The sequence below is a fragment of the Glandiceps talaboti genome, chromosome 10 (genome assembly GCF_964340395.1).
Source record: "Glandiceps talaboti chromosome 10, keGlaTala1.1, whole genome shotgun sequence".
Lineage (NCBI taxonomy): Eukaryota > Metazoa > Hemichordata > Enteropneusta > Spengelidae > Glandiceps > Glandiceps talaboti.
The window spans coordinates 8970071-8983705 of record NC_135558.1 but is presented as its reverse complement, the minus strand read 5'-3'; the positions used below and the strand labels follow the sequence as shown (position 1 = coordinate 8983705).

At 34.2% G+C, this 13635-nt stretch overlaps 1 protein-coding gene across 1 annotated transcript in view; it reads left to right on the top strand.

The window, feature by feature from the left end:
• The window catches only part of LOC144441456 (whirlin-like), a 41222-nt gene that overhangs the window by 25888 nt on the left and 1699 nt on the right, over nucleotides 1-13635 (top strand). Inside the window, exons 5-14 of the mRNA XM_078131032.1 lie at nucleotides 50-265; nucleotides 1521-1616; nucleotides 2285-2437; nucleotides 4535-4630; nucleotides 6027-6241; nucleotides 7217-7231; nucleotides 8121-8122; nucleotides 9365-9614; nucleotides 11513-11579; nucleotides 12686-13492. Coding sequence (XP_077987158.1) covers nucleotides 50-265; nucleotides 1521-1616; nucleotides 2285-2437; nucleotides 4535-4630; nucleotides 6027-6241; nucleotides 7217-7231; nucleotides 8121-8122; nucleotides 9365-9614; nucleotides 11513-11579; nucleotides 12686-13492 — 1917 coding nt within the window. The remainder of the gene's footprint in view (nucleotides 1-49; nucleotides 266-1520; nucleotides 1617-2284; nucleotides 2438-4534; nucleotides 4631-6026; nucleotides 6242-7216; nucleotides 7232-8120; nucleotides 8123-9364; nucleotides 9615-11512; nucleotides 11580-12685; nucleotides 13493-13635) is intronic.

Below are 13635 nucleotides of genomic sequence, written 5' to 3'. Positions count from 1 at the left end.
GAGTCATCAATCTTTTCCATTTTCATACATAAGTTCTGTTTCTCTTCAGTCCAAGTTTACTAAAGGAGTGGCAGGAACTCAGTTGATGTGGAATACCAGTTTATCAACACAGTCATGGAGTATGATGGAAGAACAAGCCCGACATTTACTGAATGAGAATGAACGTGGTACAATGAAGTACTATCTAGATGAATATCAAAATGGACATATCTCTATTGATGATTTAGTTATGGCATTATTTGAACTACTCAATACACATTCCAAGGTAAGGATAACATTGATACAACTGCCGACATCAGACTGTGGAAACACAGAACCTGTTACAAACAGGGAAAGTAAACAGCTGAATTAGATTAATAACACTGGTATGTTTGAAGTACAGAGACTTGTATTACATTCCATCATTTGATAAGAACAGTTTTATGGCCTCTTTACATAATAGTTCATGTCAGTCATATTCACAAACAAATGTCTGGTCTCTCTTCATTTCATGTACACATGAAGAGGCAATAAAACTGTTCTTATCAAACCAATGTGTGTTATACAAGTCTCTGCTGTTACAACATGCTGAGCCATGTGTTATTATTCCATATTTGTAACAGCTTCCATTCGTCCACAGTCTGATGTCGTCAGTTGTAAAACCACATTTTGGTTGATAATCAGATGGAGAAATCTTCAACCTTAGCAGGATTTTCCACTCAAAGCATTTATCATTTTGCACCTGGAAAATGGAATAGAACATTTAGTACAGTTGGATGCATTTGTAAGATTACAGTCGTTCCTGATCAGGGAGTTTAATGTCCAGACTATCCATCCATGACATTAAATTGACATGTATCCTCTGTGATAGCAACAATTTGTCATTTGACAGGAAATTGTGAATTTCAAGCCTAGTCTTTCTAACAGTCGTGTGTAATTTCATGTATAGAAAATATACGCTTACAATTGTGACAGAACAATTTGGATCACTAAGTTTACAATATACTCACTGGTTCCCTGTGGCATAGTGGTTAAAGCTTAGGATTAGCAGGCGGATTTTTCTTTGATTGACCCAAACCTAGGGGAGTGTTCTATAGACTTAATGGGCAGGGTTGAATCACTCAGCCATATCTCAGTCACAAGACAAGACAAGACAAGTGCAAATTTGGACAGACTTCGGAGTAATGACTCAAACGGTGTCTGACGATTACTCACATGGAGCCCACAGGTGCTATGTATGCTGGGTCTGGGTGACTCTAGGATATAGCCTGTGGACTGACTGGGGAAGCCTTGACAGTGCCACAGCAACGTGATATGGAGTGTGTCATGTAGTCCCAAACCTGAATGGATTTCTGTAGAAATGTGTAATTGTGTTTTATATGTGCATATATCTGCATCAAAAGTAAATTGTTGGGAGAACTTCCCGGCACAAGATATCTTTTTTAAGGAAAAACTTTATAATGTACAACTGCAGCATAAGTAAATTTATGTTTGTATGATATCCTCATTGAACCAAATTGTTGTGTTTCTGTCTTCTGTAGTTTTCTTTGTTAGCTGAAGTTCGAACCTTTATTGTACCACGTGATATCGACCGATTTGACACGCTGGTTTTGAAACGAGAGGTCCAAGCAATGAAAGTAAGTGTATTTTATTTTAATAATCTTTCCTACTCTCTCATAGTTTCTGCGGATCCTAGGTGTCTCTCTTTAAAAAGTGGCAAGATATTTCAGTCATATATTGGGGCATGTAGGGTTTTTATTAAGTCAATATGTGCAGGTATCAATGACCTAGTAAGAGTAACTCTAGAAAGCAGAGAGTAGAAAAGTAGAAAGTCTACTTGAGAATTTTGAAGAGTAGTAAGTGTCAATCTAATGAATTAAGTCACCGTGACTCAGAAAGGTGTCACTGCGATCTGATCACAGATAATGTCTCAATAGATTGCTGTGCATACTGTCACTAATGACAAATCTCATCTTAAAGTATGCAAGAAATGATAAGAAAGAAGCTTTGTTTTCAATACAGATAGGAGTCTCAAAATGGATCCAGTAGCTTGTCAGGTAGATCTTTTAATATGAAGTTGTATTACTAGGAAGTTATTATTGAAACTTAGACACAATATCTAATTTGTAGCTTGAAAGATACATCATTGTTTCCACCTGTACTGGATTTTTCATACTACCCAATTTGCATAAAAAAAATTAAGCATATGTGTAGGTTTTATTTTTTGACCTACAAGGTAACTATTCATCATTCTCAAATCACCCCTCAATTTCCATTTTGAAATGAATTTATTCTTGTTCTACAGGCCCGTCAACATGATGGCTTCATTGCAGACAGGACCTCTATGAATTCGTTTGGTGAGACAATGTCATCGGCCAGCCATTATTCATCTGCCTCCATTGATTCACGACCTATAACACCACCTAAAGTGCCTCAAGAATTACCTCCTAATATCAAAGTAAGTCGTAGAACTAACAAAATTACAAAATTTGGTCGAAACTCAAAATTTTTTCTCTTTTTTGCTTTTATTTTTGATTTCACGATACAAACATATTCATAATGATGAAGTAAATGAAAAGTAATATTCAATTTGACCAAAATCATAGTTGAAAAAATGAAATTTTTTCCTGTATCTGAATTTTTGTCTGCCTCCTGAGAGGATGTGAACATGCACATCCTGATCTCATCAGAAAATAATATTTGTAATTTATATTTGGAGTATATTATTTTTGCATCATATTCATCATTTTATCATTTGGCAAGCCTAAAGAACAGTGTAACCTGTACATTGCTGTATACCCAACACTGTACACTTAAATTCACTATAAAATCTAAGTTTAATACTTGAGAAATCAAGTAACACATAAGAAATGCAATCCCTTTTGAACAAATAAATATGAAACGATTGCAATGTTTTGATCCATCATCCACTTGTATGCTGTGATCACATAGTGATTTTAAGTATTCACTAAATACATATTACAAATGTTTTAAAATAACGTGAAATATGGTCACTAGGAAAGAATCAATTTGAAATGATTGCGAAGATTTCATCCATCTTATTTATTTATTTATCTCACCTTTGTATCGGTACAAAAAAGAGCTATAAAATAGGATAAAATATACATACATCAAACAAGTACACATGACAATACAAAATCAAACAAAAACAACAAGAAACAGGGATGGCACTCCCCTGTCTAATTAAAAGCATACTTAATGTGCCAATGATTTGGATATTGAGCAAACTAGGATTTTAAATATTCACTATTATAAAATACTTATCACAATAGTTTCAACTTTATGGTTCCAAAGTGACTGTATTTCACTGTCTAATTTGATTCATGAACTATATATTCTTCAAGACATAATGTTTTAAAGGATTTTGTTGTGCGTCCATGAAACCTGATTCTTATCATCCACCCTCAGTTTAGGGTTACACTGTTCTGAAGGAGCATCAGCCATACTGTCTTAGACTATTGCAAGCATCTTTGGGTGATTCTGTCAATATAGTGTCATTGACTACCCGTTAATCTATCATGGTGTTTCCATGGTAACAGTCTACTTTACTTTCATCTTTACACATTTCATCCAAGCCATCTCTTATAACCATGGATACTGTCTCATGTAACCATGGATACTGTATTGTATCTAATACTTTTTTGTGTATAATTGGTAGAGCTTTTTTGTGTATAATTGGTAGAGGTGTGGAAGTAAATACTCCATTGTAAGCCTATCTTGTCATTATCATCCCACTTACGCATCAATTCATCATTATTTATACCCATCACTTTGTCTCATTTTGAGTCCATTAATTATTCCATCCAAATGCAAAACACATTTTGTCTCCATCCTCCATTCACAACACTGACGACTAACACTTTGTTTCCATGGCATCACACGGGTGTTACATCACGGGCAAATTTGACACTGCTCACCACATCTGTGCACTAGGTGCTTGCATACTGTTTTGTTTTGGTGTTGATGCATTTAGACAACCTTTCATGTCACATTCAACATTCAACAGTTTACAGTTATTTGCTGTTTGATTCTCTTTCCATCTCAAGATCAAAGTTTTCTCATTGAAGTCAAAAATTAAAAACAACAAGCAAAATTTGTTTTTAATTTACTTTCAAAATTGTTTTATGCTTTCTGTATAAATAATATTATCATAGACCATAAAGCCAAACTTGAGTGATTTACATCACATCATACATCCAAGAAATTAATCTCCTACACATATTTTCCACATTTTGTCTATTTATATCACATTTCGTGAGTCTTTCAAACTATAAAGGAATCAAGAACAATAGTTCTGTCACACATAAATCAAATTTCAACAAATGAAAATATGACAAAATTGTCATAACATTTTCAATAAAAACATCGAAATAAGAACTATAATCATCTGAAATGGAAAGCACAATTAAACACATCTTCTTTTTGGATCCAACTGTGATAATTTTTTCCCTAATGATTTTTTTTGTTTTTTTTGTTTTTGTTTTTTGTTCACAAACATCCTTTTTTGCCATTTCCCACCACATCACAAAACAAGATGAGTTACGATCATAATTATTATGAATCACACAATGGCACAAATGCTAACCACATAAATGATGACACAGAGGGCCTCCCTGATTTTCAAATGCCTGTAAGTATTGACATTGTACAAGAACACTTTCAATCTTTCATCTTTCTTGGGGGAAAAAAGAAACACAAACTTCTCTTGATAAGCAGTGTTTTTGTTAGAGATGATACTAAAGTTGGTACAAATAATCCTATTGTATTATTTAACCTCAGTCATATTTGGAGTCTGTATGTGTGGACTTCTGGAAAAGTCCAAACTTCTCATAAAAAGCAGTGTTTTAGTTAGTGATTGTACTGAAGTCAGTAAAAATAACCCTACATCATGTACATGCATAGTCATTTTATTGGTGTTTGAATGTGGAACTTGTTCAAAAGAAACAAGCCAACTTCTCTATGATGAGCAGTGATTTTCTTAGGGGTGGTAAATTAATATTGATGAAGAAAGAACATTTTATAAAGCTGTCGACTTTAAAATACTTCTCCAGTCCTTTTACTTGGGTTCCCAACCCAAACTATGAATTAGAACAATTTCAAACATATGCGAGTTTACTAGATTTTCCTTGTATGTAAGTATGTTTAATACCAGTGTGAGGGTTCTCAAAATGTAGTGAAATCACTGACAAGAAATCACACACATTATAAACTAAACAGAGAATTGGTATGTTGGACTTTCTGGATAAATTTATCATTATTCCACAGATCAGATTTAGGTTTAACATCTTGTTCAGGACATTTTTTCTTTTCCATAGTAGTTTCTAGAACCACTACAATATCCCATCCACCCTTCGGCATCCTATCCTAGACTCTCCCAACTTCTTCCTTGATAAATTACATTTGTACCTACTATAGAAATCAGATCCATGCATTCACGTACACAACTATTTCCAGGACACTTAGCTTCTAACACCTGTGCTTTAGAAATTTCTCTTGCTATGTTCTATCATTAGCTGTAATTTAACAATGTGATTATAAAATAAGATTACGTTTGAAATGATATCTGCATCTGTTACACATATAAGAAATTATCACGTTGTATAATGTTTTACTGAGAGAGAGAGAGAGAGAGAGAGAGAGAGAGAGAGAGAGAGAGAGAGAGAGAGAGAGAGAGAGAGAGAGAGAGAGAGAGAGAGAGAGAGAGAGAGAGAGAGAGAGAGAGAGAGAGAGAGAGAGAGAGAGAGAGAGAGAGAGAGAGAGGGAGGGAGGGAGGGAGGGAGGGAGAGTGAGGAGAGAGAAGGAGGGAGGGAGAGAGGGAGGGAGAAAGAAAGAACAATAGGGAGAGAGCGAGAGAGAGTGAGAGAGAGAAAGGGAGTGAGGGAAGAGTGTAGTGTTGGTTTTGACAAATTATATAAGACATGACCACCTGCAAATACTGCTTCACACATGGGAGTGTAGTCAATGCCTGTATTGTATAGGAAATTGCTTGTTTGATAGATTATATTTTCTTGTCTGTCTCTCTATAGGAATTTGATGAATCACCGCCCCATACCTTCAAACCAAGACCAATAATTGCAAACAAACAAACAGTGACAGTAGACATTCATCACCACATTGAGACTGTCAATAACCATGGTAACAAGTTTCAAGATCCACTCTATGATGACACCAAGAGTCCAAGTGAAGACAGTGGAGTTGATGTACATCTCGGTGCTCTCAGTACCACAAGAACTAAGGAAAAGTTAGTATTCTTATAGGCTATCATGTACAATAGTCTGATTTTACTCAAAAAATAATCATTTCTGAAAAATTAAAATACTCTCATACTTGAGTCTAATTATTGGCATTTACCCAATCTGTCGTCTATTGTCAACCAAACAACAGCCACTACAATGTATAGGCAGCTTACAATTTTCCAAAATCATAGCTTGCCTGCTACAGCTCCTTATTTGATTATAGTCTGCCATATATTCTCCATTTCTGAATTTGTATGATCTTCTAAAAAAAAGACTCCACAGTGAACACAGTTTTAGAAAGAAGTATAGTAAACAAATCACAAACAAACTTTTGATGCTTGATTTGCATACATTTACATCTTGTGCTGAGTTATCGATTTCAGTTATTTTGGCAATACAAGTGTATGTTCCATAATTTTACAATATTGCACTTTGTATTGTTTGGGGATGTGTCTGCTCAGAAGACTTGTCCAAATTGAACTGCTTTGTAACTGCAAACGTTAAACCTGCTTTGCTGCTGGCAGAGTGACTGCAGCTCTTGATTGAAGGCTTTCTCTTTCTTCTCGCACAAATACAAATGATTCAAACTCTGTATACTTGTCGTCCGGTCATTATTGCAGAGAAAAGAAAAAAAGCTATTGAAATATTGGTGATGGGTTTTAAATTTTCATTTGCTCATATTATCATATTTTGTTATTATTTCGCGTGACTTTGATTTAGTTTTCATCCCATCCTTAAATATGAAATATATGTGATATAATTTCGCAGAATTTTTTTTTTTTCATTTTTGTATTGCTTCCTTTATGTTATATGTTATTTGCATGTGAATGTAGGTATTAGTTGTAGAATTTTTTAACATGCTTGTTTGTTTGTTTATTTGTTTATTCTTTTTTTTTTCCCTCCCAACCCCCCATGGTGGTGGCAATGCTTCCCCCACCCCTACATACACACACTTCATAAATGTATGTGTACCAACGCAGCAGACCTAAAAAGAGGTAGCGTAAACTTTGCACTACATAATATCTGTTGCGCTTGGTGTGATGAGCGCTACGTGGTGTCCCATGTAAATTTTATATTGTAACAAGGCATTTATAATTTATGACAAGAGTGACTTCTTTCCGGGTCTTTTTTGAAAATTAAAAATTGGCTACCCTTATGAAAATCAGAATTTCATTTCTGTGTATCAAAATAACAGCTTAAATTATTAGAATGGCAAAATGGGTAAAAGTGAAGAATCTATAGCTAATATGTATGTTGTGAAGGATGGCACATTTTGTACCTTGAAATGAAGGCGACAAGTAGCATTAGGAATTAGCGAAGTTAGCATACCCAACACAGTAAGATTGACTACCCAATATAGTATGTTATGTACCATAGCTTATTTTTAACCAAAACTTAATGACGGAGCGAAGTAACAGTATTGTAACAAGTGTTGTCCAATGTAAAATTATTATCACATGGAAATTACTTTGTTTCCCTGGTGTGGCCAAAAAATATTAACAAATTTCACTGGGATTCAAAGACTATATTTAATTCAGCATACCCTTAAGTTTCTGTCTTTTGAAGGATTTGAACAGAAATCAAATTAGAAATTGTTAATCTTACGATGAAAATCAACAAAACATTACATCATTATTTTGCACTTTTTCTTTTCAACGGTCTTCTCAAAATATTGTTCTTGTATTAATAGTGATTACTGGCCAACGTGTCTTGACTTTCAGAGGCACCATGTTGTTTGTAGAGAATGAATTATTAGTTTCCTGTGAAATGTACACAAAATGATATGTCCACAGAATCCCAGTAATCAGAGTACATGTGATATATCATGAAATGATATTTTGCTTCAGATGTAACATGGAGGGTACATTGCAGGTTTTACAGAAGTCGTCTACTCTTTGCCATAAACACAAAATGCTTTGTTAATGTCCAGTTAGAGTACAATGTGTATATAACAATATATTGTAAAACACTCACTAACTCTTACAAATGCATGTCACAACTTTACTACCCCCTATATGGGTTTTTATACCCCTGTGCATGTCGATAAATGGATGTCGTTTTCATTTAACTTTGTCAATTTCATTTGGTGGATGAACAGAGTTATATAGACTGCATGGTGCTTGTTGGTGCATGTGTAATTTATATTGTGTTGAGAGTTTTTAGAAAAAGTAAGGTTTGATTTTTTTTATAGGGATGTAAGGAAATGTAAGAAAATAACGATTATGATATCATTGAAAAAAAAATTGTCTTACAAAATATTACAAAAGCTGATTTTTACAGCGATTATATTTATAGAAATGACTTCCGATTATTAACACTCTGTGTTTAAACTTTTATAACTAACTGTATAGAAATGACACCTTCTTTTGTTTGGTTTTATCCTTGAAATGTGTTATCGGTTTATTTTGATAAAACTGTTTTGTCTGTGATGTATGTGCTTCATTCGCTGCAGTTTGTATATAATTAAGTATTAGTATTATATAGTAGAATTAGGTGAAGGTTTTGGATACAGATGCTATAGCATTTGAATGATTGAATTAGATAAGGTCTTGAAAGGTCAAAGGTCACAAGGGTTATGCAAGTTCAAATTGAGGCTTTTCATTATGAAAGAAACAAATTGAAAAATTGATAGAGAATTATAGAAGTATATATGTTGTGTATGTTTTTCATGTTTCTTGACAACTTAGCAATTTATCATAAAAAAGTTGATGGCAGTGAAATATGGCGATACATTGCTTGCTTGTTTGCAGGATTACAAATGGGACGCCATCATTCTTCACTAAAAGAGAATATGTCGCAAAAACCACACTTATTATGCCATATTTATCTTCACACCTTTCATTACACAAGAAAGCTAAAAATAAAAAAACGAAAATTTCACAAAATATTTAGGAGAGTAATAATTTGAAAATTTAGGGAAAAATTATCAAATTTGACTTCAAATTAGGATGAAAATTGAATGAAAAAAGAAATGTTATTTTCAAAAAAAATCTTTCTTTATCTGTATTTGTAGAATATCAACAGAATAATTTCACAAACTACAATTTCGTAGCAAATTAACCAATCATAACACTTCCATTTGTTACAGTGTTACCATTTCACCAACTCCACCAATCACCATCAACGAGTTACCATTTCACCAACTCCACCAATCACCATCAACGACACTTTACGTGATCCAATCCCAGAAAGCCCTAGTAGTACCAGCACAACAAGTGATGACCACAATGCATCATGGGAAAGCACCAACTCCTCCAGCAGCCATGTTGTACATAAAAAGAGACATTCAGTAGACATAGAAAGACGACATAGCTTTGATAGTGTCACCACAGAAAGTTCTACACATAGCAGTGTAAGTAGAAAGATTTTGCTTTGTCTGTTATATCTGAAATTTTACTTTAAAAATTTAAATGCCCCCAAAAAGGTTTTTACACCAATGGAAGTACTTTTATCTATGTTTCTGAAATTCTTTTTCGAAAATTTTGCATCGTGCAAAAAATGATTTTCACACCAATGTGTCTCTTCATCACTTTTTTACTTGTGTAAATGACATTTTTGTTCTATACTTGTGGAACTGAAATTTCACTTTAAACAAAATTTTTACATCAGAAAATTTAAAAAGTAATTCATATTTATAACTGGCTTTATTTGTCACTAAGTGTATCAGACACATGCCAGAACTTTTCTTGGTAATTTTCATATACTTCAAAATACTGTACAGTAAGAAACTACCCATATGATTGGAAACGACATCATTATGATGTTGGCTATATTTACATATCAATACATGATTGAAAATAGACACTTTAACCAGAGTAAAATTAAGGCCTGTGGCAAGACAAAATGCATGTTATTATCATGAAGATTTATATAAGCTCTTAATTTTCATGTATAAAAAAATGCAAATTTGTTATGTTTTTTTTCATCAAATAAGACATAAAGATGATGTCTGTGCAAAGATGATAAAAATGTAAAAAATATGTATGTGCAAAGATGATAAAATGTAAAAATATGTATGTGCAAAGATGATAAAATGTAAAACTATGTATGTGCAAAGATTATAAAATGTAAAACTATGTATGTGCAACAATGATAAAATGTGAAAATATGTCTGTGCAATGATTACAGTTAAAATTACGGTACCTTAGCACTTCGTTCCATTGAAATTATGTTCTCACACAGAGTTATACACAAACAATTATACAAGGTATAATTTTAAAATTAACGTTTATCAAATTATGTGAGCTCTTAACTTGTCAAAATTTGACAAAGATATCTTGACTTAAAGCAATTTCTAAGTATTCTGAGCAACAAAAAGGTTTCAAATTATTGTAGGATATCCCCAGTAGTGGGTGAAGCACTTTGTTGTCTGACATGCTTTGTAATTATGCAGTTCATTGATCACTTTAATTATCAGATTATTAAAAGATTTTAAGGGAAAAAGAAGATTCAATTTAAGCCTATAGAAGTAGAAGGAGGTATTCCGGGGGGATTATTAAAATCAAACTGCCATCACTTATTTCATCACTTATTTCATGTATAGAACAATTTTGAAAATTTAAATCTAATTATATATTGTATTATGTATACACTTGAGAATTTTTTGGAAGTCATGATGGCATACTGTATTTATTTATTTCCTATATGGAGGGGATGAGATGTAAAAAAAAAGGCCAAACACGTTTTATAGTTGTAAAAACTAAGTCTCTTTGCAACAGTGCTTATAAAACATGCACTACTATGCCCCTATTTTCTGACAACTGAAATATTACATGTCTACTAAAAAAATCCATTACGTATGCACTTGAGAATATCTGGATGTCATGAAAGCATACTTCTTTATTTATTTCCTGAGTGGAGGTGCTAGCTTGGCTAATGAAGACATGCAAACTTGTTTTATAGCCATGCAAACACCATGTCTGTTTGTGACAATGTTAAACCCTGCACTGCTAAGCCCCTTTTTTTGACAGTAGACATGTTACAATATGATACGTGTACTGTAGCTCACAAGAATGACGTGTATTAAATTGAAAAAAAAATCCTGCTCAGGTTGATTCACTTTCACCCACAATATCCCATAATATCACCACATCCTATTGTGTTGCAGTCCACGTCTCATCTACCAGTGGGTGCCATTTCACAACGTAATCACTGATTGGCTATCAAAGGGTGATACTTTCAGTGTGCTGGTTTGTCTTGGCCAATCATAGCACATGTTGCATATTACATTCAGTACTTATCATTTGTTGTTTATTGTTTTGTTTCATATTTCAGAGTGGACATCTAAATCCACCCACAACTATTAATTTCAATCGCAGTCAACGAATTAGTGACCCTACTCATGTAAGCATCAATCATTCATTCACGTTCATTATTTTCATTTCATTTTCATCAAATTATCACCAAGAAATCAGCAAAGTCTGGACATCTGCTCATCATTTGCTTGTAGTTTATGTACCAGTAACAATTGCATGTGGTGAGAAAATTCCATTATTCATCCACATCATAATTTGCACCAGATTTCATAATTATGACTCATGAGGGCGCCCTTCTGGTGCATGGTGGCACAAACTTTAAGAGTTGCTTGATTGTAATAAACTGATCAACTCATACTTCAGAAAATTTCATTCCTTCCCTGAAAGTAATTTCAAACCATTCCTTGAAAGTACTGGAAAAATGTAAATTATGCCTGAAAAGTCTTGGGAAATTGAATATATGAAATAGTTGCCTAAAAAATAGACAAGTCTATTGTAATGAATCAAACAGCAAATGTGCTACTAAAATATTTCTGGAAAATGACATGGAAATTTGAACAACTTTATGCATATCAACTGACACATACCAACAACATGGACAAATAATTCTGTCATCACCAGTGAGTTTTTGAATCAATACATAACTTAACATTTTGAAAAGTTTGTTTCACCATGGACTAATTTACTAGTACAAGAAGAAATAATATCCACTAACAATGTCATCTATGATACTGGCTGTCTAATCTTGTTGTATTTCTGAACTCGGAGCAAAGCTGATTTTAGAAATACGACAAGCTGTGATTCCAGAGCAAGGAATCCACATTTTGGTCATTGTCTCCTAATGTTTTGAACAATTTCTGTTCATTTTGGAATAATTTCACCATGTAAGTCTTGTGTAGTATTTATATAATCTTAATCTGTTAATAATCACTGTCTTATCTCCTGAGGTATTAGTCTCGGTTACCCAGATTCTCATCACTGAGGGCGCCATTTCAAGTCCTCCCAGACAAGAGTCTTGGGGAAATTTAATCCAACGTTTTATCACACCGGAAGTCAGGCAGAACATTTCTTCCAAGTCAGACTATCATCCAGAGGTAGTGGCGCCCTCAGTGGCGAGAGTCTGGGTAACCGAGACTCAATTTAAATTAATATAATTCTGATTTGTTCTCATTATCATGATTACTATTATTACAGCATGTTCCGAAAGATCAACAGAGGAGGGTAGCCAGGACAAAGAAAGCAAGTGAGACACTATACGAGTTAAAGAGACAGCCACCAAGTCCAAGTATATCACCTCGTCCAAGTAGTCCTGCAGGGGATGAAGTCAATCAAATTGTTAAAAAGAAACCTTTGCAAAGAACCCAAGCTGAGGTCATAATTCATCGATCGCCGACGCCATCTCCAACCCCACCTGGTGAAATCATCACTATAAGGAGACGTTCACCGAGCCCGGGAAGGCCGATGACCCTTGACATTAAACCTAAAGTCTTTGAAACATTCAGTGCAAAGAAAGAGTCTACATCAGAGAAAAGACAGTCACGTTCTCACCATAGAGAACATAGTTATTCATTCACAAGAACCCCTAGTCCGCCAAGATTAGGTATTAATTCAGGACCCCCTAGTCTTCCCAGGAGTAGATCCTCGAGTGAGTCATCGTCAGAAAGTTTAAACGGAACACTTAAAGGTACACTGACAAGGAACAACGTTCCCTCAATAAGTACTGAAGATGTCTCAAAGAAAACAGTGGTAGGAGAAAGACGGGAAGTCATAGTTATTGAAAAAACACCACCGGCAAGTAGGGAAGGAACGCTGACAAGGAATGGGAAAGTGTATGACGAGGAAGAGGAATCTACACCGGTGCCCAAACCGAGACACAAACCACCAAAACCACCTAAGCCGTCAATAAAAAGTGAAGTGAAAGAAGAAAGTGTGACAAGGGCAGTGATAAACTATGAATCAAGAGAAAATATAAATGCTGCAGAAACAAGTAGTAATAGTGAGGTGAGATTCACAAATTGACACTATCGATCAATCAATCAATCAATCAATCAATCAACCAATCAATCAATCAATCAATCAATCAATCAGTCAGTCAATTGATCAATCAATCAGTCAATTGATCGATCAATCAATCAATCAATCGA